Below are 27,964 nucleotides of genomic sequence, written 5' to 3' on the forward strand. Positions count from 1 at the left end.
ACTTGGAGGATATTAGTGGGAAATCTGTCTAAGTTGTAAAATGTTTTTATATTTGGGCTGAACATGCTTGTCTGTGGCGGCCCGTGTGACCGGGGTTAAGTTGTGTGCCTGAACCTCTGTAGAGGATGACATCATCAGGGTGTACGGGGCAGTGTTCTGCCATCATTCGTGGAGTTAATGTTTTCCAGCTGTAGAGCCTCGGTCTCCATAATCCCTCTGTTCCCAGCAGAACTATTACTCTGCTAAACAAAACTACAGGCGACAGTGCAGCAGGGCTGCGCACTAGGTTTCGCAGGAGGCTCGCTTGCGCGTGTGCGAGCGGGTTAGTTATTTAGTCACAAGACAAACATGGGACCATTTTCCTGACTACAAATGCTTCAGCCAACTAGGCCAAATAGGAAACCACAGTCCATTAAAGCTGCTGAGCGCTGCCTCGTAAGCAGTTAGCTCTGCTATAGTTAGGCTCCCTGTAGAGCCGGAGGCTGACTCATGGCAGCGCTGTTTGATGTGGCGCAGAGCTCCGCGGCGTTTACTTGGGAAAACACTCTCCCGTTCCCATGGCGACCACAACAGGAAGGATGCTGTCACTCTGGGCTCTCGGCAGACTACGGCTCGGCCCCTGGCACTCACAGAGCAACAGAAGGGACACGAGGTCAACCCCTATTCTCACACAGCACGTACGCACGCAGCGTCCCTCGGACGGGCTGCCGAGAAAGTTCAATGACTGTGCTAAAACGGGAGCTCAGCAGATGAAAAAAAAATATATATATATATATATATATAATCAGGAAGGGAATTTCGAGGATAAAGTAAATACATATTGTTGACTTGCAGGATGAAATGAACTCCATCAAACAGCCGGCTGGCTTCTGCAGCAGCATTCAGGAGAGGAGATCTGGCTGTTGCGCAACATGATGCTGTTTATTTGCAGTGACTATAGTTAGTACTAGAAACACATCACACCTATGCTTGATGCTAATATTGCCCCAAAGTCATTCTGACATGCTGTTCTCAGTAAAACCTCAGCGTGCGGATGCGTCACCGCAGCACACTATCTCTCACACAAACAGGAAAACAGACTTTTTTTTTTTCACCTGACACATTTCACAGTGATGTTTAAGGTGGCGGTACAGGTTCATGCCGTCACGCCGCTCTGCAACAGCTGTGGTAAAATAGCATTTCTGCTTGTTTTTCTGTTATGTTTTTTTTTTACCTCTGTTTGACAGTACTTTTGTTTTAGCGTGCGATGCTTCCGCAGGGCTGTAAAACTAAACAATCACTTTCACATGAGAATGTGATTCATTCGAAATCCCAGTTTTTTAAATACTAGCAATTCTGCACCATTGTGATTCTGGTTCAGATTGGAGACTAAACAGGAAAATTGTGCGCAGTGATGTCTGACAGACTCCAACCAGCTCTTTTCTCAAGTTCAGAGCCGCAGCAGCACACTGCCAATGCCATCTAGTGCTGAGAACACAACACAGCAGCGGCATGTGCGGATGACGAGGGGAGTGCCAGCCTCCACACACACACACACACACACACTCACACACTCACACACACCTCCGTGTCGCTGTTGCTGTTGCCACGTTTTTAATGAATGACCTCCAGGAGGCGCTCCGTGCCAGAGATAGTATCTGGCGCTCTGGCAGAGTGTTTGTTTAGAAAAGGAAGCTATTAAAATGTCTTTAACCAAGAAGCAAAGTCCTGAGGCAGGGGAAACGTCGGGGGTGGGGGACGGGTGAGATGCGATGAGGTATATGGGAGGGGGGCATCAACTGGGAAGCATCAACTGCTGGGAAAGGGGGGTTATTGTTAAAAATTTCCATTCATTCTCCACGGACTCACTTCCTGGTTGAAATTTATTCCAAAACAGCCAAACGTCAGTCGCTCAGTGTCCATCCGGCTTATATTACATTTGCATAATACAGTATGCAAACGTTTCTAACTGTCCAAACAAGACACAAGACAATAACCCGAGTTTCTATGTGTGCTCAATGTGCGTGATCACCCATTAAAATTACAGAGAATGTGGCAGCATGTTAGGTTAAATAGAGCCTGACAGAGGACAGGGGAGGAATCAGTGGGAGAGTAATTGGAAGCAGACAATACAACCTTCCAAAATGAAAAGGGCTTTGAAAACTGTATATGTAATAAGAGAAATGTGTTTTTTATTTTTTATTTTTTGGTTTATTTATTCTCAGACAACATAATTAAGGATGTACGAAATACGACCGAGGCACTAAACACAGCAGAGATGGTTTCACATCCTCACTAAAGTCTTTATACATCTTGTCTTTGTTAGTACAGGAGATTAGCAGCCACATTTGTTACGTGTACATGGTGATTTCTGTGTCCTTTGAGGCGTTCAGTTAAGGCTCATACAATAAAACAATAAAAACAATTAAACAGCTCACTACCTGCCTGCTTTATTTCGACCTTCGCTCAGGTTACGTTTGCCATGTTTGAAATCACTTTTATCAGAAATTTTAACTCAACTGTTATGATCCAATTGGAATAATACTTTTTTTTTGCAAGTATGTCAGCTGTTTATGTTCAGGGTTTACCCCGGCCGTCCAAAAGCTGTCCAGGTTGCTCCCGTCAGTTCAGAGCGAGACGTTTTTTACATGAGGCGTTTTTATTTTAATTTGGCGATTGCGCTCATTGTTTAACGTAGCACCAGCGTTTGCGACTACACTGACATTAATGGAGGGGACTCGGGAGGGAAGAATCTGGCTTGTGAGACGTGAGACGCCGAGCATTATCGAGCAGCCATGTGGCAAAATCAGCTGCAAGACACACGGCCACTGTCACAGAGCTGGTGCCTCATTAATTCGCTCTCCCACGTGGCATCTCTCCACATCTCCCCGCTGCCCCCCCCCCATATCGTCCCGTCTCGGGCCTCAGCAGTGTAGCATAGACGTCTGAGGTCACCCGGCTTCATATGGGCTCTACAATAAATATTTGCAATAGTGCCCGTCAGCAGGAACATACATGAGGTAGCAAATGTTTCTTTGGTTTATATGGTAACAAGAGCCTTTGTTACGTAAAAAAAAAAAAAAAAAAAAAAAAAAACACAGGTAAAGAATGAGATCATAATACAGGAAAGGGCTTGAGATGATAGGAGCGTGCGAAACACAAGAGCTGTTCCTTTTTATTGTCCATCAAAGAGAGAGAATTAGAAACAGAAAGGGCCCTGAGGAGGCTTTGCCAAAATGCATCTCTTCATTAAAACTTAATATTACTGGAAAGGCTGCTACAGCAACATAATAAATACCAGTCCAGCAGTGGTCCTGATTCCTCCCTCAGCGCTGCCTTGTATCCTTTGTTTCTCTCCGATTTTATCTGTGCCATTTACACAGCTGCTAGGCCTCTCCTGTTTCCTGTCCAGGTAAGAAAATCTCCAACCAATAAGACAGTTCACTGACTTCCTCGAACGACCCGAAGCCAAAGCAAACTCTCAAATACCCAAACCTGAGTTCTACTTCCACTGCAGCGCCCGGGCCACTGACACTAGGAAACCGTAACTATTCCACAAGCAATTACCCTTAATGATTTCTGTTTCCTGAAAAGTACGTTAGCTTGAAAAATGTGTCCTTACTCTGAACCTGCCACATTCATCCTAAATCAGGCCCAAGCCAATATTTACTTTCGAGCATTCATGCCAGAAATACATACCAGCACAATGGATACTGTGGTAATAAGCTACTACAGCCGTGGCCATTGTGAATAATAATAATATCAGCTTCAATTCCAGGCTGATCAGTGAAAAGTAAATCAGAAGATTTAATGTCAGCCCCCAATCCACACCTTCGCTGTAGTAGAAAAAATAAAAGCCCACTTGAATGCCTAGTTTGTAATAAATCATTCAGTAATGACGCCCACATATGACACCTACACAAAGCCTACATGTAACCTCTGCATAACCTTTACGCCAGCGCTAACAATCTACCAGACGCCCACTCAGCACTGCTCCCTCTCCCCGAGGTCCCAGTTTGGGCTGAGGACGCAGCTGTTCTGAAGAGTTTTCCTCATGCCTTCTATTATCCTCCCTTACCTTTTCCCATCTCCCCCTTGCCTCCCTTCTCCACCAACCCCCCTCTTGGAGATTTAAACTCCCTCCTCTGTCTCCCCTTCTGTCCCATGCTTTTTTTTTTCTTCCCTATTCCTTTTGCAGATCCCCCTTCAGCTCTTTTGGCCGATGTTACACATACGCAAAATTGATGTGCGCACCGAAAAGAGGCAGACGGTGAGAAAGGGGAGGTCGTCGATACAGAGTCTGTAAATCCAAAACAGGAAACAATCCCACAGATTAATGCTCTCCAATAGGAGCTTTGGCTCCGGACTGTGTCAAGGTGAGACCTCTCATACCAGTGAGTGGAAGTGGCATCTTTGAGTTTAATCTTGCCACTTGGCAGAAAACGGCATGTCAACATAAAGTGCATTGACCAAACATCCCGCAACATCTCAGTAACTCTGATAGAGAAGAGTTAAAGTCGAACCTACGTTGGTTTTGGTGTATTTACCATGTATGGTAATTCAGGTTATTACAGTATGACCACTCCACGTGGATCGACTAAAGCTCAAATACTACTACTGAAATACTTCATAAATATGAAGCTATGGCCAACAGTCATTTAGCTTAGCTTAAGGGCTGGACATCGAGAAATCTTCTGGCACAGTTCAACTCAAGGCAACAAAACCAACGTCAAGAAGCACGTCCAAATCAGACAAATTAACATTAACATGTTTTTCGTCACATTCAGATGCAGGCAAACACCAGAGCAGACTCACTATGTCAGTAAAGAAGTATTACACCTTCACACATCCCCACTACTGTCCTTTTCTGAAGGAAGGAAACAAGGGTGAAATGGGAAAAAAAGGTGAATAATTAAGAAATAAATATGTTAGGGAGTGCATGAACACATAATTGTAAAAAATTAAGAAGTAAATGTAATTTTAAGCAGTAAAAGGTGAATATAAAATGTGAAAGACATTAGGATTTAAGACACATTTATGAAACCAATGCTGCTGGGCTGTTCAATTGTCTTAATAAAACACCTAATTATGATGCTATTAAAAACTACAGTATATGAAATGCCTGCACATAAAATAAGCATTTTGCATCACTCCATTTTTAAATGACATAATGAAGCAGATATTGGGTTTAGCAACAAATAGCAGCAGTCTGTGCAACTTATACGCAGGAACAATAAACATAATACTGTTGAGACGTGGCTGAGATAAATGTGTGAAGACTAAAGGAAGTCATCAGCAAATTAATCTAATCTGGTGAACGTCTGACTTTAAATCCAAAATTTCCATGGTCCAATCGAGACTAAATGAAGAGCACAAACGCAGTGTCAGTTTTTCTTAGTGAAAGACAACTTCATATGCTATACACTGGCCTCGCTGTCTTCTCCGTCAGGTTACATTAAGTCAGTGTTTCTCAATTCCAGTCCCGGGACCCACTTCTCTGCACGTTTTCGGTGTTCGACCTCGTCCAACACGCCCGATTCAAACGAATGGCTCCTTATCAGGCCGCTGCAGAGCTTGGTGACGAGCTGATCGTTTGAAGGATGTGGTGCGGTGGAGGAGGGAAGCATCTAAAAAATGCAGGGCAGTAGATCAACGTGAATCTATATCTGTGCCGACGGTGGTGAAAGTGGTGAGAAAGTGTGGGGGGGACCCAGGTTGATCAAAGACCAGATCGACAACAAGATTTGAGCACATGCTAAAAACGGAGCTGTCTTTTTTCAAGATCGTAAGCAAAACTTAAATAAATGGTAGCATTTTCTTTATTTTCTTTACATCTTTCCAATTTGCTGCTTAGTAAGGTCACTTCTGTGCTCTCTCTACTGTCCAGGCAGCCGGCGCAGTTAACAAGGGAAAGTCCGCAACACGTACCACTGCCACACATGAGCATGTGTCTGCGGAGAGAACAGGGCGAGGGCAGCAGGGCACGGAGGTCGGACGGTAATGGCAGCAGCATATTCAGGCCTCCTACTCTGGAATGCAGCACGAGGGAGAGAGAGACAACACAGCAATTCACTCTCAGAGAGTGACTGAACTATTCTTAGTCCAGTATGTGAAGTGGACCCTCTCCACCGCCGCCGCCGTCGCTCCGCCGCCCCAATCCGCGCAGACTTGCGAACAGGGCCTGAATGGACAAGTGGACGGTGGTGTCTGTCAAGGTACGGGGGAGCGTGGATGAAGAGCTTTAGAGAGAAAGAGAACGAGGATAAAAAGTTAAGCCGCAGCGAGGCGAAGCCCGCTCAGCTGAGTGTCTAAATGGAGCAGTTCACTGGCTGTGAAACCTCTCCAAAGAGCCTATTGTAAACGCACACTGGCACAATGCATGGAGCCCCGGGGACCTCTCCGTCACTCCTCCTCTCATGTGACCGCTCACAAACACCGACACACAGACAGAAGGGCACTTTCTTCGCAGGCCGCTCTCCTACCTAGACTAAACAGGCTTTTCTCCCCTAACGCAATTCAACAACCGGAAGCCTGTCGCTGCAAGGCTGTTTCACAACAGAGAAAAGATCCACGACCACCGCTCTGCTCTCACGCTGGAACACGCTGCTGAGATCACTGCGCGGCGCATCACGCAGAGTCAAACAGTGGTTGGATTCAGCAGGGGACAGTGCCAATAGTGATAGTGACATGCTCTGACTTTTTTTTTTCTTCTCTCCTCCTCTCTCCGCTTTTATTTCTCGGCCCTTTCTGAATGAGTCATTGACAATAACGGGACCGCCACACACCAAGGCCTGGCAGTGCGCGTTTCGCACTGTTATCGGGCAAGCACCACGGCTGAGTCGTCTGCAGCTCAGTCATAACAAATGTCAAAGGGCTATTCATCTCCTCTAATCCCTTGCTCTATTCTCTTGTCGGCGAGCATATATACACACACACACACACGCGAAGATACACACGGAGAAGACTGTAGACGCATTCACTCGGGGTAACAAGGAGTGAAAACTGGAGGGCAGGGTGAATGTAATCCAGTTGACTTTGGAAATGTAGGCAATTAGGGAGTTCATGCAGAAACAAGTAAGGTAAAGCTATGTTTCTGGTGAAACATCTAAAGTGATGTACGCACATGGGTTGCGCAGCATGACAAAAGCACAGCTCAGAAACACTACACGTGGCTCAGAGACGCAAAATGCACGGCGACACAGAAATAAAGAGCGAGTGTGACATCCTGTTTCCCATCATCAGAACACACACGAAAAAGGGTCTACTTTCACAGTCTGGTTTCACACGTACACAGGGCGATGTGTGTGCACACACGCAAACTGAGACGCAGGGGTGCACCCGACGGGAGGCGCCTCTCGGTCGTGACTCATCCTGGGCGACAGCGGCGGCGGATGAGACGCGGCTGACGAGAGGTGACGCGATGAATCGCGTACAACTTAAGATCTGCTCCGTTTTTTTGGCCTTGCGTTACTTATCTGGCTTCTCTGCTATCAGTTTATGACGTGTAACTGCCAGCAGTGCAAATTTAGGAAGTTAAGAGGAAGTGGTTCTACTTAACATGAACGTAATACTTTTTTGATTTTTGGTGAGTTGATAGGTATCTGAATAAATACAAAGAGCCACCACATTAAATAAATAAATAAATAAATAAATAAAACTTTCAACCACATTCAATGGCAAAAAGAGCTAATTTTTAACATTTCAGAAGTTGGAACCAGTGAGCTTTTATTGTTTAATCTATTTAAAAATGCAAATGTAGGTAAAGCATAATAATGATTTACTTTTTATCTATTTTTATCAATGAATCACTTTGACTTTACAAACCGCTCTTCAACTCTTTTCCCTCAGGGTTAAGATTGCATTTAATAAATCCTTACAATAACTCAGTGAAGCCCTGCGTTAACAGCTCCATTGCAGAGTTTGGTGCGCCTCTCATGATTGGTCTTGCTGGGTAAGTCTCTTTTCTCTCACAGTCGTGTTTATACAGTTATACAACCCGACCGCGGTATGGTTTCCAAAACCCAGACTTATGTAAGAGAATAACTGTATTGGCAGTCACGGAAACGTTGTCTCTGTTGATTTGTAAAGCAGCTTTATGTCAGACTTTATGGGAATTAATACAACGGCGCAGCGTTTTCTGCTTTCAATGTTGTGCGTCCAACTTTAATCAGCAACTGGAACGACTGCATTATCCTCCGCGGGGGCCTGAAAAGTTGCTAGCGTGCCTAGCTGATACAAGCAGCAGACCGGCGGCTCACACTTTGTGCAAAACTCAAAGAGCCTGCCAATACTAAGACACAATAACTACATCTATTATTACACACATTTACAGTACGCATGCAAACCGGGAATGAGTGTTTAGAAAGTTGGAAAGTTGTCTGCAGTGCATGTCTGCAAGCTCCTCCGGGAGGGATAACAAAGATAGAGAATCTGTCGTCTTCCTCTCACCCACCCTCCCTCATCCTCTCTCTGGTTTTCCCCTCTTCTCTAAAGTGATAACACTGGTGATGCCTGACCTAATTACGGGCGCGATTCAACTCCTGTTCCTACCCTACCTTTCCGAGTCCAGATGTAATAAAAGGCAGAAATTCTTATTTTAAAGGAACAGCTTTAGAATGAAAAAGAAGAAACGAACAATGGAGATATATTTAATTGAAGTGCGCAAAGTGATAAATAAAAATGGAGTCGGTTTTCAGAAAGTCATAGGTGGAGACGAGTTGTCAGACATGGTTAAAGTGTAGTGAGCGGCGAGACGAATTAATTAACGAGATATCTCGAAAGACATAGATGAGAGAGCGTGAGAACAGGAGTGATAGACAAAGTGAGATGTACCGCAAAGGGGAAAAAAAAGTAATGATAGCAGTATCTGAGGAGCCAAAACGACTGCTTCCTGTTAGAATTCCATCCTAATTGACCTTTATCTGTTACCGTGGCAACAGAAACACGGCAGTAGGAGAGTAATTACTGGTAATCTAACCGGCTTCTTTCCTCTGGGACCATTGATTTTCGGCATTATCAGTTTGACTAACAGACATGAGACGCACATATTAGCCGGTGATGCCGGCTGCCTGCGGCTGCGGTGGAAGTGAAACCATTCTGACATGTATCTAAAGCTGAGTCACACGTCGCCATGCAAGAAATTTTAAAGAGCCTATGAGGTCGGTCGGTTCTTTAGAGTCGACACAAGCAGACGCAGAGAGGTGTAAGGCTGCCATGCATGCACAAAAAGGCAGGTCAGCAGTTACACACAATGCGCCTGGGGCAGTCGTCATGACGATTCGTGACGAGTAAGCGGAGCCGCAGTGACAGCGTGTCCCCACAATGACCACACACCCCCACAGTGTCTCACTGGGACACGTCCACCCAGAGGGGCCCCCTACCAACAAACAAGCGGCGCGCGCTGTCTGACACAGGCATTTCAGCTGCAGACAAGCAGACGTGACGGGTGGAGAACAGAAACAAGGATGCAGAACGTGACTGGTGAGGCACACAAAAGGCTGGCTGATACAAAGAAGGGAAAATTTAGCCAATATAACGAGATGCGCTGAGAATGGTCCGACTGCCGGCGAGGCAAAGCTGAAAGAGCGAGGGAGAAAGAAAAAGGGCAAGCTAAATGGGGGTCGATGAAATATGAACACCGTTTTTTAATATTTCAGGCGGTTCGGTGCAAGCTTCGGGGTCACGCATAAAAAGCGCAAACCTACAGGAAGGAAAAACACTTGAACTTTAACCAAAGCGTGGCCTCCTTTCTGGTGTTTAGATTAGAATAACAGGAATGCACATATAAGCAGGGAGGTGAACCGCATTGGTAGTGGACCACCACACCACATGTTCAAGCCCTTCAACTTTAATACATCCAGCGTACAGTATTTTATAACACTGTCAAATAGTTTCCAAAGCACACGTTTTCAGAGTGACTCACGCTAGCCCTGCACGATATGAGGAAAGTCTGCAATGAATGATAACATTGTTCGATATTACGATGACGACAAATAGGCAAGCAGTGAAGCGTGCATACGTATTCCAAGCTCTTCTCGCCTTTGTTCAGCAATTGCGCTGAACACCAGTCAATCTGAGGCTAGCTGGGGCCTCATTTGATTAGCCGAAAAGAAAAAGTGAATGCCTGGTCCCCGTGTTCGGGGTTCCCTCTGATGTTTCTAATGTTTGCTCGCCAAGTGTAAATCAATGGCATGGGTCAACATGGCTGCAAGGAAGCACTATCAATTGGCAGTGATGCTAAAAGTATTATTTATCAGTGAGCACCTGTTCATATCTTAGATACGGCTCTTATAAAAGGCATGGGAGCAGTTTAGAAAATCCAAATTCACTATATCCAAAATTTGTCAAGTACATGTGGGATGCATTGGACCAAGCCTGATCCACAGAGGTCCCTCCCCTCAACCTGTAGGACCCAAAGACCCCCCCACTAACAACTTTCTGTTTCCAGACACCACAGGACACCCTCAGAAGACCCATGTCCATTCTCTGATCACAACTGTTTTGGGGGCCCAAGGGAGACATACACGACATTGGGAAGGTGGTCATAATGTTATGCCTGGCTGGTGTACATTTTCAAGACAGAGAGCTGTATCTGTACAGTGTTGAAATAATCATCAAGATTGGTTTGTCATTTTTTGAAGCAAAGCTAAAGTGGCATATTCATTTTTAGGATGTGACTTGTCGTGTCAAATAAAACCAGCAGCTAAGATGTTACCATGATATTTGAAAGGAATTATAAGATGTCATAACGTTAATTGATGGTTCCAGGTCAATGACCAGTGGCGGAGTCATGAAACATGCTTGAAATATTTGAAAAAAAATCAGAAAATCGTTGGGAGGAATTAGGATTACACTGTCATCTCTATGACTTGACAGCAGAGGACGCTGGTTAGTAACAGAATGTAAAATTCCAGAGACTCGAACCAGGCACCAAAAATAGCAGATTTGCCATCAGGTTTGAAGCTAGCGGTACCATAAGGGCACCTACAATGCCAAAAACAAGGAGTGGCATTATCTGCCAAGGGAAAGATAGGACTGTGGTGACATAACACACCAAGTACTGGACACCGCATTGAAAGGCATGGGGATGCATATGGCGTAAAGTGTGGGGGCGAGCTCACACGAGCAACCCTAGGCTACTGGGCAAATAAACTATGAGCTGCAGAGAGATGCCAGGGTGAGCATGTTGGCCCCAATCTCTGGCAGCGCGGTTAGTGTGGCTGGCATCCTGGAGGCATGGTACGACATGTGGTTCATCCCAGCGGGAGGCCAGAGTCACATCAAGAATTACACTTGTGTCTACACTGCCGTGCTGCTCACTTTTTGCTGAGAGGCATAATAACCGCTCTGAGTGGCAAAGCAAAAAAAACAAACTGCACTTTGGGAATGTGTATTAATATATTAAACATACACAATATTACATATGATTTGTGTCAGACAGAGCCTACAACAGATGTACTGCAGGCTCCCATGGTCACCGGAGCAACTAAATCTGCCATTTTTTTGAGAAAAACCAAAACTCAACTCATCATTACATCCTTCCATCTTGTATCAATGTGGTCTTCCAAGCTCCCTGCATATTTGGGGATGGGTGGGCTGACCGCTCTGAGGAACACTGAAGTAGTCAGAGAGCAGTGATTGCTTTCACAGAGCAGCTCATCAGAGGAAAATGCAGAGCGCCCAGGGGGATTAACCAGGTATCATGTATGCTACACACTCACAAATATACGCACACACACACACTTCAGAAACCGACCTAACCTGACTGACTGGGGACCCACGCAGAGCGGTGGGACAGTGGGAAGCACACAGGAAACCGGTGTCAGGAGCAGCTCAAATATAGAAGTGAAGGCATGGATAGATGTGAGGGGAGTCAGGGAAGAGGGTGTCTGTATGTGTGTGGGGGCGTGGAATTAAATGAATGAAACTAGCTACTATGAAGAAAAAAGGAGAGAGGGGTCACTGAAAGAGGGAGCAGCTTACGCTCCATTGAATGTTACGCCATAGGGCCTGATTCTGCTGACCTGGTTTCTTTCACCAACAAAGGCCGGCGCATTAATGCACTCGCAAAAAACGTCCGCGCAACGCCGACGGACATTTAGACGCCCACTTAAACCAAAGCCCGTCGCCCATCAGTGTTATACCTGCCTGCTCACACACACACGCCCTCCAATTCAGCTTTCCCGCTCCGCATGTCTGCATTCCATAAACATATTTCCATCTTCACTGTCTTGGAGAACTGAGGGTAAAAAGTCAGCCGCAGAGGGGGATAACAAAGTAAAAAAGAAAGGCCGATGTTTTCTTGCACATACTGGTGTTAAACAGAATGTTAGTCATAGTTTCCAGTTCAGTTCACACGTTTGGTAGATACGACCTCAAACACGCAAACATTTCTTGGGCATTTTAGGTAAATTCCCCATAATGCCACGCAATACTGCTTGCTCTGAGACATTTACGTTATTTTGTGTCAGCATATTAGGGCATTGGGTGCCACTCTTCTGATTAATGGACACAAATATTAAGGCAATGTTGAAATTTTACATTGCACCAGTTTGCACCAACGTGAACGACATGGTAGTCTCGGTGTATCTGTTTACTTAATCCCTTAAATATCTCTCAGATTGATTTTCTAGAAATGAATTTAGTTTCCACCATGCATCTGTATCTATCTGCCGCTACTGTGGAAGAATTTTCCTTCTCCTTAGAAGAAATGTTCACTACAGGCAAAGCACAAGTTATCAATAATTGTAACAATGGCTGTGTTTTGTTGAAGAACGTAACCAAGCCAACAGGTGAAGAAAAAAAAAATCTACAGGTGGTGTGTTATTTGTGTGGGCAGCTTCACACCACCCATTTATGGAAGATTTTACGAAGAATATAAATAACCTGACATGGTTAATAGCATAACCAGGTTATGCTTCTGTTTAATAAAGTAAATGATGCCTAATGATAAAGCATAAGGCATCTCATCTCCAGGCAGAAAACCGTACATCTTTCTCTTTCATTTCTTTGCTTTAATACCACACAATACCATCCAGCCGCTCGAAGCAAATCTCTATTTTCTAGTGAGCACAACTGAAATATGCAGGTTTCATTCATTGCGAGGCCATTAAATTACTCTAATCCCGTCCTCTGCCGCGAGATATTACATTTTCCCTTTTCATCCCGATCAATTCTCACTCCTGCTTATGTCCCACTGACATACTAACACCGGAGTGAAGAGGATGTGGAGTAGCAGCAAAGAGACTGGAGTGGAGTGACCTTTCTCTATGCAAATCTCCACGGAATGGACACATCAGTGCGTAGAGGCGCGTGCGCGCAAAAGGTTATTTGACAGATGAATAAAAATGACATGATCAAAACAAAAATCCTCCCCTCGCGTGCTAGTGCGCGCACTCGAGTGTCTATGTCTCTTTTTTTCCCCCTCCTGAATTACCCCTCCTCCCAGTGTCTGTCAATCACAGCCTCTCGCTATAAGGCGTGACACACCCACTCGAGCATCTTCCACATTTCACGGTATTAAAATAGCCAGACGACATAATTAGTCGTAAATCCACCATGCCCGATTCACGATCCCCCCCTTTTCTCTTTTCTATGCCCCTCCGTCTTCGCGGGTGTTTCCGTGCACCGCTGGGCAGATGTGAACCGCTGTCTGTGTCATGCCGCATCCCACTCTCCTACTACCGAGCCGCTATTTACAGCATTTCATTCACTTATCCAGGCACACTGGAATAAACTCCAACCCACAGGGGAATATGATAGGCTATACGACTTTATAGCCACATTACCAGCCAATAAACGGGTCACTGATACCTCGGATGGAATCAAATGCGTCGATTCTGGCACCTACTGAGATTTATCCGCTTAAACGTATTGAATCGCTCCCACTGCAGGATCAATGGACAGGAGCCGAACAGCATTGCTGCACTGCTCCTCCACTGCAAAGAAAGATGCAACATGAATGCCAATGCCGGGTCTGCCCCAGCCACGGTGCAGTGGTGCGGTGTGTCTGATAGAAGCTGGAACGCAGATGATACCAAACCTCATTCTGCTCATTCTGATTTAAGGCTTTGGGGTGGTTGGAAGCTCGGAGCAGTGAAAAGCTTTGGGCCGACAGGTGGTAATACGTTTTTTTTTTTTCTCACTACCACCATATTTTTTTTTCTTTTTTTACAATCCACGGGTGTACTCACCGTCACTGCGGAGTGTCTGACTGCGTTACACGCCGTCTGCCGTATCTCCGCCGCGGTCCCCGGTTTCAGCAGGTTCTTGGTGAATCTCCGGGTCGATTCGGCTGCCATCTCCTCATCTGAGCGGTCTCCGAGCGCAGTTCAGCCTCGCAATCTCTGCTGCAGTCAGTCCCTGGCCCTCGCTCCTAACATGAGCCTGCCGAGATGTGTTTACACACACATACACACACGTTTCACACACACTTCGGTTCACACACGCGCAGAGTGCAGCTCGTTCGCACACATTGACGCGAAGTCGTTCCGGTGGCGTTTTCCAAATTAAAACACCCTTCTGCGATGCAGCGTGGAGGGAGCCTGTGGATAAAGGTGGTGCTTTTATTTTGAAGGTCAGGCATCAATCCCACCGTGGTTCTTCTCTCGCCGGTGTGCTTGACTTGACGTGTCAAAAGAAGCTGATCATTTCCAGTCTTGCATATGAATTTCCCCTTTATTAAGCCACATTCAACATCCGTTTTGAGGTACATTTAAGACACCACTGAAAGCCAGCTGGTGTGTGAGCAGGCTCCGCATTTATTCAACATTCATCCTAACAACCTCTCTTAAGCTAAGTCTGACCAGGGTGCTTTTAGTCTACTGTTTACATCATGCATCTCACCGGGGGCTCTGAAATGCCAGCTACTTATCGGCAGTCCAGTCACGACCCAGGAAGAATGGAGCAGCATTTACAGTAGAGATGGGGGAGACACACGGGCCAACAGCGACACCTGGTGGTAGAGGACAAGACATTCTGAAATACTTCCCTGGCATCAAAATTGCCTTTTTAATGTATAACTGTAGTTGTACACAACTTGTGGCAATAAAGATTTGGTACTCCTGCCAGAGAGGACAATACACGATGCAACATAGATAGAGTTAACTTTTTAAAACAACAGCCTACAATTTACAGGAAATAATTAGGAAATGACATCTGTCTTAAATTAGCAATTCTTCCATGAAAGCCTGTGACCAAACAGCAGCTACTAGTGTCTGAAACTGCTCATTTTTTTCATGCATTATTGTTTGCCTCCATCTTGTGTTGATAAGCAGAACTGCAGTCTTGAGATGTCTGGGGAAACTACTGTTTGACCAAAATGACCCCAATTTTCCCTATTTGGATTAACATTTTAGTTTTATTTACTTGTAAATGTACACAAGTAAATACCATTTTAAATACCATTTTTATTAAAACTATTATTTGTGCTACTTAGATACATTAAACAACTCCTTAAAAATACGGTTGTACTGCTCTTCAAAATAAATTGTATTTACTATAAATGTTATTTTAACAAAGTATGTTTCTTTTTTAAAAAAAAATAGTTTTTGATTTTTCATTTTCGTTGCGAGTTTCTTTAATGTCTCTTGCCCGTTTTTCATGAACTTCTTTCAAATAAGTGAAACAGCGCCCCTCTGTTAGAAAGCAGGTAATACAGTCTCCCCGCCATCACGTGAGTGTAAAGGTGGGAAAGAAGGATAAATATACAATAATTTGTTCACTTTCATGGCATTATGCGCATGTAAATGGGCCGTTTTACACGAGACAAACATCTGCAGTGAGCTATAAAGGGTCGTGGCTTAACAAACAAAATAAAGATCTCAACAGCATTTAAGCTAACATAGAAACAAACCAAGAAAGTTAGCCAGCTTCAGTGTAAGGTGCTGCTAGTGATAGTACCATGTATGGTGGAAGAAATAACTTTGATAATAAACGAGCAAACAAATCAGCAAAACCGACCTTCACAGCAACAGATACAGCTGGATATAACTTGGATGCTTCAAATGAGGTGAGTTAGCATTGTTTGTTTGTTGTTATCTCCTTCTAGTGTACTAGTTAATTAAGGTGCTTTTAGTTTTGCTCTATTGTTGGTTTGGACACCGAAGCACAGAAGCCTCTGATTAATTTGAATTTCCCCGGTTATGTTGTGCTGTATTAGGTGAGACTGGTCTTGTAGACGATTTCTGCTCAACAAACCCCGTATTTAAGGATTGATTGTTATTGGTGTGTTGATTAATGTTTAGCTAAATGCTTTAATGCTCAGTATTCACTGTTTTATATGCTAGGTTGATAAACATGCACAAGTCATATATCTTGTGATATGTCTAGTATTATTGATCTGTCTTCAATAATGATAATAATAATACATTTTTATTTGTATATTGCACTTTACATTTTGACAGTTTCAAAGTGCCACAACTGCACAAAAATGGCAAATGGCCAAATCAGTTGTCTTCAATATAGTTGATTTGAATTCCTTACCATGTTTGCTAAAAAGACACACTGCTCCAGTTTATTTAGTAACAGACTTGTTGACTTGGTTTCAGAGCAGTGTAATTGAGTGGTCAGTTTAAAAGTTGATTTTAGTTGTCCCTTCAAACAGAGCTGTTGCTCCATGTGGTTTTCCATAGCTCCAAAGCACAGGCCCCATGTGCACATAGCCCTAATAGGCCATTCTTGTCTTACCCACTTATAGTACGCAGCTCTTGCTCGTCTTTTTAAACACTCAAAAATGATTTCCTTTGTTGTTAATTGCCTGATTTTGACTTGTTATGACCATAAAATAATGATTTGCCCATTGAGTCAACCCCTGTATCTCTGCTAAAAAAATAATAGATGAAAATTAGAAAAGAGAAAAGTAGATGGATTAGTGTTGTGAACACATATATTTTATAGCCCGAATGAGTTGTCTGAGTTTAAAATTATTGCACAGTATAAGTTTGATGTGTGAAATTGATCTCTGGTTGGTGACTTAAGTTTAACATATTATATAACCCGGGTGCTGTGTTGTTTTAAGTTGTCTGTCCCAACTTGAGTCCTAACTTTGACCTGTCATCCCCATAGTGCCAAATTATAACATAACCTAATATAAGGGCAAAATGAAAACAGTCAGTGAAAGTAAACAAACAGAGAATGTAGACTGTGCTACGAGTAGTCTTGCAGTAACCAAATTTCACTACAAAAGGAAAAAAAAAAAAAAAGATCTGTAGTGGAATATCATGCATTTCCTGACCTGAATGTGACTTTATGAATTCTATGAATTTATGAATATGAATTCTGTGTATCCAATCTGATCTCTAGGTGGCAGTATCACACCATGAATTGGTGGCTAATCCTGTCCGCCTGAGCCCAGAAAATCTTTGATTAACTATCCCTACAGATGTTCTAACGCAGACCTAAATTGTATCATGCATGGTTGTTTAAAATGTTGCAATTAACTCCTCCACTGGGTTACATTTTAATCTGGAATAATGAGGTAAAATTTAATCAAAAGCTGAATTATGTTTGACGGATAGTGCTCCTTACATTTCTGAGAGGTTTTTCTGCAGCCCTAATTCTGTTCCGCTGTATTTAAATTAAACCCTGCAGAAGACCCGAACCTAGAACCCCTCATCTCCTCAGTCTAAGTAAGTGAGTATATATTTAACCAAAATAGCTCCAGTAACATGATGACTGTAATTTAACCCAATAGCCCGCTTAGTGTCGACATCGTGATCTTTCATAAATGGACAACAAATATGCTCTGCTGAATCTAGGCCTCTGAGGTGTATTGCTCAGTTTTTAGAGATGCATATCTCAGTAGTAGGAAATTCATTGGAAGTAATAGGCTTTCAAACTTTACTACATAAACACAACCTTTGCCCTAATTCCAACCTTAGATTCCTACCTAAGCATAACCTCTAACAAAAATACAGGGGAAATAAATTCTTAATAATAAAGCAATAGTAGTAATAGACCACTACTCTAATTAATCATATTTTTTTTGTGGTTTGGCAAAAGAGGTTTAATGAAGTTTTTTCGTGATTTGCTGCTTAACAAAGCGCCGATCCAGGATTCAGCTTGTTTTATTTGCAGGGATGGGAGGTTGTGTGAAGGTTTACTATGTGGATGCAACTTCTGAAACTAGCTTCTAGAATGAATTTGCAAATAAATATCATACATATGTATATATATTTTGATTATTACTTTTTTATTGAATAAGAAATAAGCAAATCAGCCAATCGTAGCGCTTGTTTGTGTAACTGCGCACTGAAAACAAAGATTAACAAACCATGAATTAATCTGACCCGTTTGTGGTTATTAGTTACGGAGACCAAACCTATTTTTCTACCAGGCTGTAAATATGTTTATGTCTTCTTTAAACTTAAGGATTTTAAATTGGACACCAATGTGGCGCGGCATGACTCATTGTTGGAGCCAGACTCAGGCGGCCAACATTTGTGTTGGGTTTATGCTTTGTGCTGGGCTTATTTTTCACCTTTGGAGGTTGTGTCTTGGGCTCAGCTAATAAAGTTGCAGCAAAAGTTCCATGTCCATTTGGACACTTTACAAGCTCTTGTGCGGTCTGACAGAATTTCAGTCTTCATCTTAGAGCTGCAGACAGAGGCAGCCAGATGAGGAGGGGCTGGATATAGAAGAGGGGATAATGACAGTGCTGTGCAAAGTATCTGAAATGAAGAAGACAAGTAAAGCAGTGAAGAAATAAGTGCGGGAGTACTCATAAATGATAAATTAATCTCATAATGCATTAGCCAGACAGTCATAAATGCCCTGTGAATCCTACCTAATCCCAGCCCAGTATGGCTGACAGTAAAGGTTAACCGAGAGGTGAAAGTGAAATGCAGGATATGGAAAAGAGAAAATGAAGCAGCCAAAACAGAAAAAAAAAAAAAAATAAAAAATGGAGTGAAGAGGATTGGCAAAATGCTGGATCTCCTCGGACGGCGGTTGGACATAGCGCAACTTTAGGCAGCCTATATTTCTTCTCAAGTCCCCAGATTTAATAACAAGATAGCACTCCCCAGTATCCACAGGTTGCTCAATTCAAGACTGTCTTGAGGACACGGGAAAGAAAGAAAGAGACCATTCAAAGCCTTTAGGGAGAGCGGCCGGATCGCATTTCTGCAGGCTTTGCCCAAGTGTCTAATTTTAATTTCCTCTTTCACAAGCTAGCACAAAAGGAGTTTATGTCCACCTGCACTTGCATATTCCTGTGGGAGAGACAGGAGAAGAATAGTGTGTGATATGTGCTGCTGAGTATGTGATAGATTCTTTAAAAAGCTGTGGATATAGAGTAAGTGACTGGACTTGCGTAAGATTGAGAAAGTATGGGAAATGGGAGCTTTTGCCAGGAGTGGACAAGCTGATGGTGGATATACAACCACAGAGATAGACTTTCATGCAGCAAGACGTGTAGCGATATTAAGATATATCTGTGAAAGGGATAAAAATGAAAAAGCAAAAGCAAATATGCAAACATCATATGGAGAGTTACTAACATATCGATCTCCAACTGTGAAAGACGAGTGAACGCCACTGGGAAAATCCACTGTACAGGTGGTGTTAGATTAGTCATTGGATGAGCCAAACCCTTTCTAAAAAGCAAAAAAAACACTAAGGAGTCTGTGATGAGTTCAAGAGACGAGTCCTGGAGGTGCTTCAGCAAGAAACCTGATGTTTTTGTTAATGTCTTCCATCCAGATGAAAGTTATTTCAATGTAGTGCTTGCATATTATTATTGTTTAGAAATTACATGATTGAATCCTGATCAGATTTCTGTGTGGCAGCGAGTTGTTGGGCAAGCAGTGCTGGCTGTAGCCTAGGAGCTAGTAATAGTCCAAGGCCCAGCTATTGCGACAGTATGTTTTCATCATATAATATGGAGGAAATGAGAGAATATTTGTGCAGTATTTGTTTCCATATTTTGTGTGTGTGTGTGTGTGTGAAATGGAGCCACACATTGGTCCATTTCTTTCCCCTTGGCCATGATTGCTTCGTGTTTCAACTTTCCAGCAGCGTAGATGTATGAATTTGCCATTGTTTTACAGTGTGCAGCTCTCAGGAAGACACGCTGGCTTTGATAAAAGGAACTGACAAACTTGGAGGCATACCATTCCAATGGATTGTGGACAATTTATAACGGGCTCTCAACTGGAACCGGGGTTCAGTTCCCATCCGTATATCATATACAACATAACTTGTTCCTTTATGTGGCATTTTACCTTTAACTCTGATACATTAGGACCTGTCCAGCATTTGCATCTTAATAAATCTAACTCTTGAGGTTTGAAAGTCTACACAATATACACAAACGTTGAGAATACTCAATGTTTATGACATTTTTTTTTGTAGCCAAGTCCAAATGCAGTAAATAGTAAGTGCATGTGATTGATGTGTACCTCAGGGAGGAATCCGCTCATAAAGAGTCAGTCATAATGCCATGGAGAAATTCAGCCACAACATTGATACCACTGTCAGGAGAAGTAAATAACATTGACAGTCTTGTGACAATACAGTGTTCTGCTGGGAGGCTTTTGGACCTGGCATTCCTGCCAACGTTACTTAGACGTGTACCACCCACCTAGATCAGACCATGCACCCCCATCCCATGGCAATGGCACTCCTTGATGGCAGCAGCCATCCCCAGCAGGATGGCTGCAACATTCTGTTGCCAGATACCACGGGACACCCTCAGAAGTCCCATGTCTAGTCTTTGATGAGTCAAAACAGTTTTGGAGGCACAAGGGAGTCGTACACAATATTGGGAACGTGGTTCTAATGTTGTGGCTGATCGATGTACTTGAACAGCTAGACTTCAATCCAAACTCAAGCCGTTTTATAAATGGTATAGGCTCAAAGAAGTTATTTGAGCATCTACTTGGTATATTTAAACACGTACACACTTGCGAGGATTTAGAGTCAAAAGTACTCCAAAAAAAAAAAAAAAAGTTGCCACCAGAAATATTTCACTGGACCGCCTTCAGCTTTGATTACAGCATTTGCTGTGGCATTGTTTCAAAAAGCTTCTGCTTCTGCAATGTCACAAGATTTATTTCCATCCCGTGTTCCATTCATTTCTCACCAAGGTCTTGTACTGATGATGGGAGGGTCTGGCCACTGCACAAAGCCTTCTCCGGCACATCCCAAAGATTCTCAATGGGATAAGGTCTGGACTCTGTGGTGGCCAATCCATGTGTGAAAATGATGTCTCATGCTCCCTGAACCACTCTTTCACAATTTGAGCCTCATGACTCCTAGTATTGTGATACTGGAGTATATATACCTTGGAAGATTAGAATATGCCTGCGTCGTCAGGGAAGAAAAAATCCATTAATGGAATATCCTGGTCATTGAGTACATTCAGGTAGTCAGCTGACCTCATTTTTTCGGGCACAATGTTGCTGAACCTAGACCTGAGTTACTGCAGCCACCCCAGATCATAGCACAGGCTAGCACAGTAGACACTAGACATGATGGGGCATTACTTCATCTGCCTCTCTTCTTACCCTTATGTCCCATCACTCTGGATAAATCCGGACTCATCAGACTACATGACCTTCTTCCTTTGCTCCAGAGTCCAATCTAACCTCACTGACTGGTGGTTTTCTTAAGGCTACACAGCTTTCCACTCCCAATCCCTTGAGTTCCCTTCACATTGTACGCGTGGAACTGCTCTTACTTTCGCTATTAAACATATCCCCGAGTTCTCATGTTGTTTTTCTTCGATTTGATTTCACCGAACGTTTAAGTGATCACCAATCACGATCAATCAGGATTTTTTTCCGACCGCATATCTCCTTAATGACGATGGTTCCCCGCTATCCTTCCATTTTTTAATAATGTGTTGGACAGTGCTTAACCCAGTTTCAGTAGTTTCTGCTTCAATCTCCTTAGATGTTTTCTCTGCTCGTTGAATGGCAATAATTTGACCCTTCTCTAATACAGATTAACATCTTTTCCACAACCACGGCATGTTGTCTTTCGACATGGTTGTTTAAGAAATGAGTAGCTACTCATTACATCAGTTGGGGTTAAGTAACTTGTTTCCATCTGAAATATAATCACCCATGCAGTAATTATCCAGTAGGAGGCTCTTACCTATTTGCTTAGTTAAATCCAGGTGGTGATTTTTTTTTTTGTTTTGTTTTTTTTTTGCCGGGCAGTATATTTTTGGGTCTATATGTGAAACATGTCCATAGCATTGAGTTTGTAGGTGCAGCCCAAGTCCAAGGTGTCGTCCAACCGACCGAGGTTGATCCAACCTCTACCCTAATGTTAAATATCAAATCACACATAGATTTATCTTGACCACCGAAACCCAGTGGGAGCTTTCTGTGATTTAGTGTTTGCTCATACTATACAAACTTTGGTGAATGTGTACATCTCACTATCCTTACCTCAACATCTGGCACGCATCTATTCTCTGTTTTCTCTGGCTTCATATTGTTGTTCCTTCTTTCTTTTCCCCCCCTCCATCCTGCAGCTTTACAAAATCAGCCTCATGTGAAGTGTCACTCAGAATCCAACACAGACTCCCAGATATTAGATGACGTGCCTTTTTTAAAAATGTGTTTGGTGCTCCTACTCTCTGGCCTTTCTTTACGTTCTCTACTATATGAAGTGTCCGTCCTGTGTTATCCTTCTTTTATTCACTCTTTACACTGTGTGTGTGTCTGCATGTGTGTGTGTGTGTGCGTGTGTGAGAGAGAGAGAGTGCATGCGTGTGCATTGGAGAAGAGTGTCTGTGGCCTGGGGTGAAATCAGGCAGATAAAAGGTAGCGTTGAGGTCTGGATCCTCAGCATCCTGACAGCTGTAGATTAAATTAAAGAACTTCTGACAAATCAAACAGATCTCTCCCTCTACCTATCCATCTGTTTCTTTCCATCCATCTCTCGCGCTCTCTCCCCCTCCCTCCCTCTTCACCCCTTGAGCCCTCATCAGGCGAGCTGGGTGTGGAATTTGAAACAAAATGGATTTCATCTTTAAGGGCTCGGGCAGGCTTTGAAACGGCACCAGCTGCCGGGCCTGCTTGTCTCTTTCTCTCTCTTTTGGGCTCGTTGGCTTTTTTTTTTTTCTTCCCCCCCTCATATACTTCAACAAACTTGAGCCATATTGTGACAGATAAAGGTAGAACATCAGCACTTCAAACCCTGACAGTAATTGAGAGATGAAACAGACACATTTTCCAGGTTCTGAGAGGCCCACTCCGATCCGCACATCAAACGCTCCCACTCGGGATTCCAGGGAATGGCAGAGAGCAGCGCTTCGCTCCCACTGGATCTAAATGCTGCTGTAATAGGATGTTAGCAGTTTCTAATGTGGTCTATTGGCAGTTAAACCCACTCTGATATGAAAGCACATGTCAAATAGGCCCACAGCCGATTCCCGGTGAAGCGCGCATATGCACGCTCACACTCAAAAAAATACCTGCTATTATCATGGAAATATGTATGTCATTACCCCCCGGTGTGTGGCCCTGATGTGGATGGCAGGCTAGCGTTACACTGATTTATAACCGTGCTACCGTAGCATATTGAATCTTCTTTGTGAACTGCCGCTTTTATCTTTGCACAAAGTATTTTAAGGGCAGGCCCATCTGCCTTCCTTTGCGGGTTTTTCAAACGGAAGCGCTTGCTCAGCTGTTAGCGAAAAGCAGGGACGTGGGTTAGAGCGCTGATGCATTCTGCTCACACGCACAGTTTACTGACTATAGAGGGGTGACCGTGTGTTAGCTTCGAAGCCCACCAACGAGACCTTGGTGAAGTGCTATTTGCAGACACGAATAAAAGCTCCGGCATCCTTCTCGTCATCCAGTCCTGGGATCAGTCCTGCATCTACTGCCGGGCTGAATGCACGCGTAGGCGAGTAGAAGAACGGAGATGAATATAGCTAATTTGGAAGATCGATAGCATGATATTCAAAGAGGGCACCGAGAGACACTATGTCTGTGAGGGGAGTTCTACAGTACGACGGACAAACTTTGAATGTCTGGATATGGGGGAACAACACTGGGAAGCTACGGAGCGGTCTAAAAACAAAAAGTAATAAAAAAAAGAGCAAGGCGAAAAAAAGCTAATAGTCAACATGATGTCCCATAGGTTAGAAGAATATACATTCTTGTGGATGTTACTTACACATTTACCACCCACCTAGACCAGACCAGGCCACCCCACCCCACAGCAATGACACTCCTTGATGGCAGCAACTATCTCCAGCAGGATGCAGCCTGACGCACACACACAAAAACGGTTTAGGAACAACTCAGCAAACATGAAAAACACCAAATTCCCTCAACTCCAAACTGATCAGGTGTCTGATCCTGTTTCCAGACGCCACAGGAAAACCCTCAGAAGGCCCGTGTCCATTCTCTGAGGAGTCACAGCTGTGTTTGGAGGCACAAGAGAGACCTGCACAGTATTAGGAAGGTGGTCACAATGTTACACTTGATTGGTGTATAGCCAATGTGATGTGTATTTTTCTCATTTTGATTATTCATTTTATTTTTTTTTACATTTCAGAACGCTAAAGCTTATTCAGGCCCACTCTGAGTACCACCTTCATATGCCTAGTTTTATATACATATATCAGAATATACTGTATTCGCTATCATATAAAGCTATAAGAAGCAAATCTTCACAATTTACAGATTAATCATTTTATTAACTGATTACCAGCATAGTTTGTTATTAATTCTCTATAAACCAACTATTTGAACAAAGGCTCAAAGTCTTCCAGGGAACTTGGGGATAATTTCCTGAATTGTTTCATGAGTTTAATGAGTTGATCCGTTTTGTCTGCTTGTAAAGGACATCGTGCACCCTACTGTGATATCTTCAAGAACCTTTCCGGTCACTAGAGAGCAGTGTTGGGCAGCGATGAGAGGGGGAGATGGCGGCTGTGTGTGTGTGTGTGTGTGCCGGAGAGAATGTAAAAGAGTGTGTGGACTCGAAAAGCCCAAGCTTCAGCAGCTGGCCAAACAGACTGAGCGGGAGTCCGGGGCAGGAGCTCTGCATGTATGCATGTGCGCGAAAGGAACCGAGCGAGAGAAAGAAAGAGGAGTGGTGCAGACTGCTGAAGAGAGGCCTTCTTCTCGCCCGACTCCTCGGCCCTGCTGCTCAAACCAACAGAATTAATAGGCTCGTTTGCCAAGAAAAACACTCTAATCAGTGGGTTTCCTCTCATTAAAAGTTAATTAGTTTGACACGAGTTTCCTGCAGAAGAAAGTATTGGCCACTTAGAACTCATTAGAGCCAAAGGAAAACATCACACTGAGGAAGGCTGGAGGAGAGGGGAGAAGAGAGGAATGGTGCGCGCACACACACACACACACTTCACACACACACACACACACACACACACACGGAAAGACTCACGCTAGCTGGCACACCTACAGACATCTACATTACTTTGTTATTCCAAAATGTTACTGACATATGTAAACACGCATGCCAGCGCATAAATACATATAGACACTCGTAAGTACTTACATAAACACGTGCGCGCACATAGACACACAATACCGTAACCTCATTTAAAAGACGTGTCAGCGGCCATATACTTTTCGTTCTGTGATGCCATCGGTGCGGGCGGGAGACGAAGAGAGAGCGGCCACGGCGGGATCCATCCGCTTGCGCACGGACGGTGTCTGTAGTCGTTCGTCTGGATCAGTCTCCAAACGGATGAAACGTCACAGACGTAACTCACTGAAAAAAAAATGCCACACACACACAAAGCTGCACGTGCTGCCCCTAAAATACATTAATTAATGGTAAACCCTCAGTCAAATGTTTTAGTAACACAAACCACATAAGTAACACACCAGCTGCTCATATTAATGGTGATGAACTCTACAGACAGTGATGCTCCAGACCGAAACAAGTGTTATTCTAGTGCAGGACTGAACGCAGTTTTCTGGCCTCCTGACAGTCGGTAGTAATCATCAGCTTAGTCTGGGGCCACGTGTCACTATTTATCCTGGTTAAAATGGGCTGTACAGAGACATGTTAGATAAGTGGCTTTATCGTGCAGCTTCATCGTGGCGACTGGATAAATGAGGTCTGCCAGGTAGTTTGGTTTTGATGTTTTCACACTATGTAACACTTCAGGTTTCACTCTCGTTGTGCCGTGACGCTGGGCCAGTTTCATGCTGCACATCTACCACGTTGCCTTTGTCTTCTAACCGCTCGGTTTAAAGTGTTCGCAGCTGAAGTTCCTCGACGCGCTGTCTTTGATTTAATAGCTGCAGTGAACTGAAGTGTGACATTCGCCGCTCCGCTGCGAGCGAGACGGGGGACCCAGTATTTCCACATTTTAACAGTGCATTTAACAGGCATAAAATACAGTGAGATTTTTGTTTTTCGTGCAGATGACCTGTACTGATAGCCTCCAAATACCAACAAAAAAATAAAAAATAAAAATAAATCTCAATTCCAAATATTTAAAAGTGAATACCTACTAACGGATATCCAAACAGTCTTAATATTTGGGGCGTCATCATTTAGGAAGGCAAGCGACATTAGAGATGGATTGGTAACAATTTCATCATACACCCAGACATAATGACCTGTAAAGGTTCCTTTTTTGTCCTCTTTGCTGCAGGCAGTGACGATAGATTTTCCTTGTTTTGTGTTTTACTTTATGAGTAAATGTCTTCACCGCTGCTGGTTGATAAAGCAGGAAAAACACCAAACTTATTTGCTACAGTGAAAGTTGTTGCACTCAATTCAAAGCCCCAGGAAAGTATAGTTGCTGTATGAATTAAAAATCAAAGGCTAGAGTCCTTATCCTAATATACTTTAATACTCATGTATGTGTATAGGGTTTGTTAACTTTGTGTAACACAAAGTGAAAATGTTTCTTTTATTTTTCTTTTGTGATATAGCATCAGCGTATTTTGAATAATTTTTGCTCTTGCACTTTTATTACTTAGCTATGTTCCTGTTAGTTTTATTTTTTAGCACCAGATCAGGTGTGTTCTCAGCTTTGTCGAAGGAACTAACAAGAGTCACGTTAGAAGTAATAAAACACTTTTGAGTGGGCAGTAACAGTAGGAATAGATATAACAATGACTTCTATATGCGTGTCAGAAAAGACAATGACAGGATTGTCTTATAACACTAAAGCAAAGCATATCTCGGTGCTTCATGTGGTGAAGCCTCCTCGGCTGAATCCCGGCTCTGCCGCTCCATACCGTTAAATAAAGTTAACATAAACTCCCACACCCTCCCCCATTTCCTCCACGGCTCTCCAGTCCCACTGATCTGTCCAGTCTGCTCAGACTTCCTCTCGTTAATGAATCATGAAGTTTGACTTTTACTCCTTAATAAGCAGTGTTTCGCGGAGAGCGAGTGGAAAGCGCAGAGTTTGTTTTCGTTTAATTAGCCGGGCAGGTTCCCTGGGCACGGGGCTCGGCCCGGCGAGGAGCCCTGGGCCCATGGAGCGGCATCAGATGAGGAAATGCTGAGAGGCAACCGCCGCTGCCAGGTGGCCGCAAGACGAATGGGCGCAGGCACAGACTGAGACGGGGCAGGAAACATAGTGGCATGGTGCTGCGAAGTGAAGAACAATGTTAGGAAATGTCCTGGAGAAAACACACCAGCCAGTGGTGAAAGAAGGCTGGAAAGAAGCAGGAGGAGGGGGGAGAAAAGACGAAGAGCAAGGCGGACAAAGACGAAAGAAAGGAATTGAATGGGAGAGAAGCGGGCGAGGAGAGAGTGGGGGAACATTTATGGGTTTATGAACAATGGAAAGAAAGGTGCATGTGCAGTTTCAATTATCAGACAATTGAGCGACGTATAGTCTGCGTTGCAACACTCACTTGGATTTTGTGTCGTCTGTCTCAGTTTGAACTCCTGCACAAAGGAGCAATGGGTTACAGAGAGTTATGCCACAAAGCGGTGGTGCATTTTTTTTATTAAACTGGGTGGAACTGAGCGAATAGTTTTAATAACTATAACACAGTCCAGACATCCGCAGACAATATGA

At 43.6% G+C, this 27,964-nt stretch overlaps 2 protein-coding genes across 2 annotated transcripts in view; one reads left to right on the forward strand and one right to left on the reverse strand.

The window, feature by feature from the left end:
- dock10 (dedicator of cytokinesis 10) overlaps positions 1-14,566 on the reverse strand; it is a 54,749-nt gene extending 40,183 nt beyond the window's left edge. The window contains exon 1 of the mRNA XM_047593587.1: positions 14,172-14,566. Within this exon, the coding sequence (XP_047449543.1) occupies positions 14,172-14,279 (108 nt within the window). The 5' untranslated portion in view covers positions 14,280-14,566. The remainder of the gene's footprint in view (positions 1-14,171) is intronic.
- A 1,077-nt stretch (positions 14,567-15,643) lies between these two features.
- The window catches only part of LOC125012956, an 88,940-nt gene continuing 76,619 nt past the window's right edge, over positions 15,644-27,964 (forward strand). Inside the window, exon 1 of the mRNA XM_047593194.1 lies at positions 15,644-15,988. Within this exon, the coding sequence (XP_047449150.1) occupies positions 15,885-15,988 (104 nt within the window). The 5' untranslated portion in view covers positions 15,644-15,884. The remainder of the gene's footprint in view (positions 15,989-27,964) is intronic.

This window comes from Mugil cephalus, chromosome 9 (assembly GCF_022458985.1).
Source record: "Mugil cephalus isolate CIBA_MC_2020 chromosome 9, CIBA_Mcephalus_1.1, whole genome shotgun sequence".
In the NCBI taxonomy this organism is placed as follows: Eukaryota; Metazoa; Chordata; class Actinopteri; order Mugiliformes; family Mugilidae; genus Mugil; species Mugil cephalus.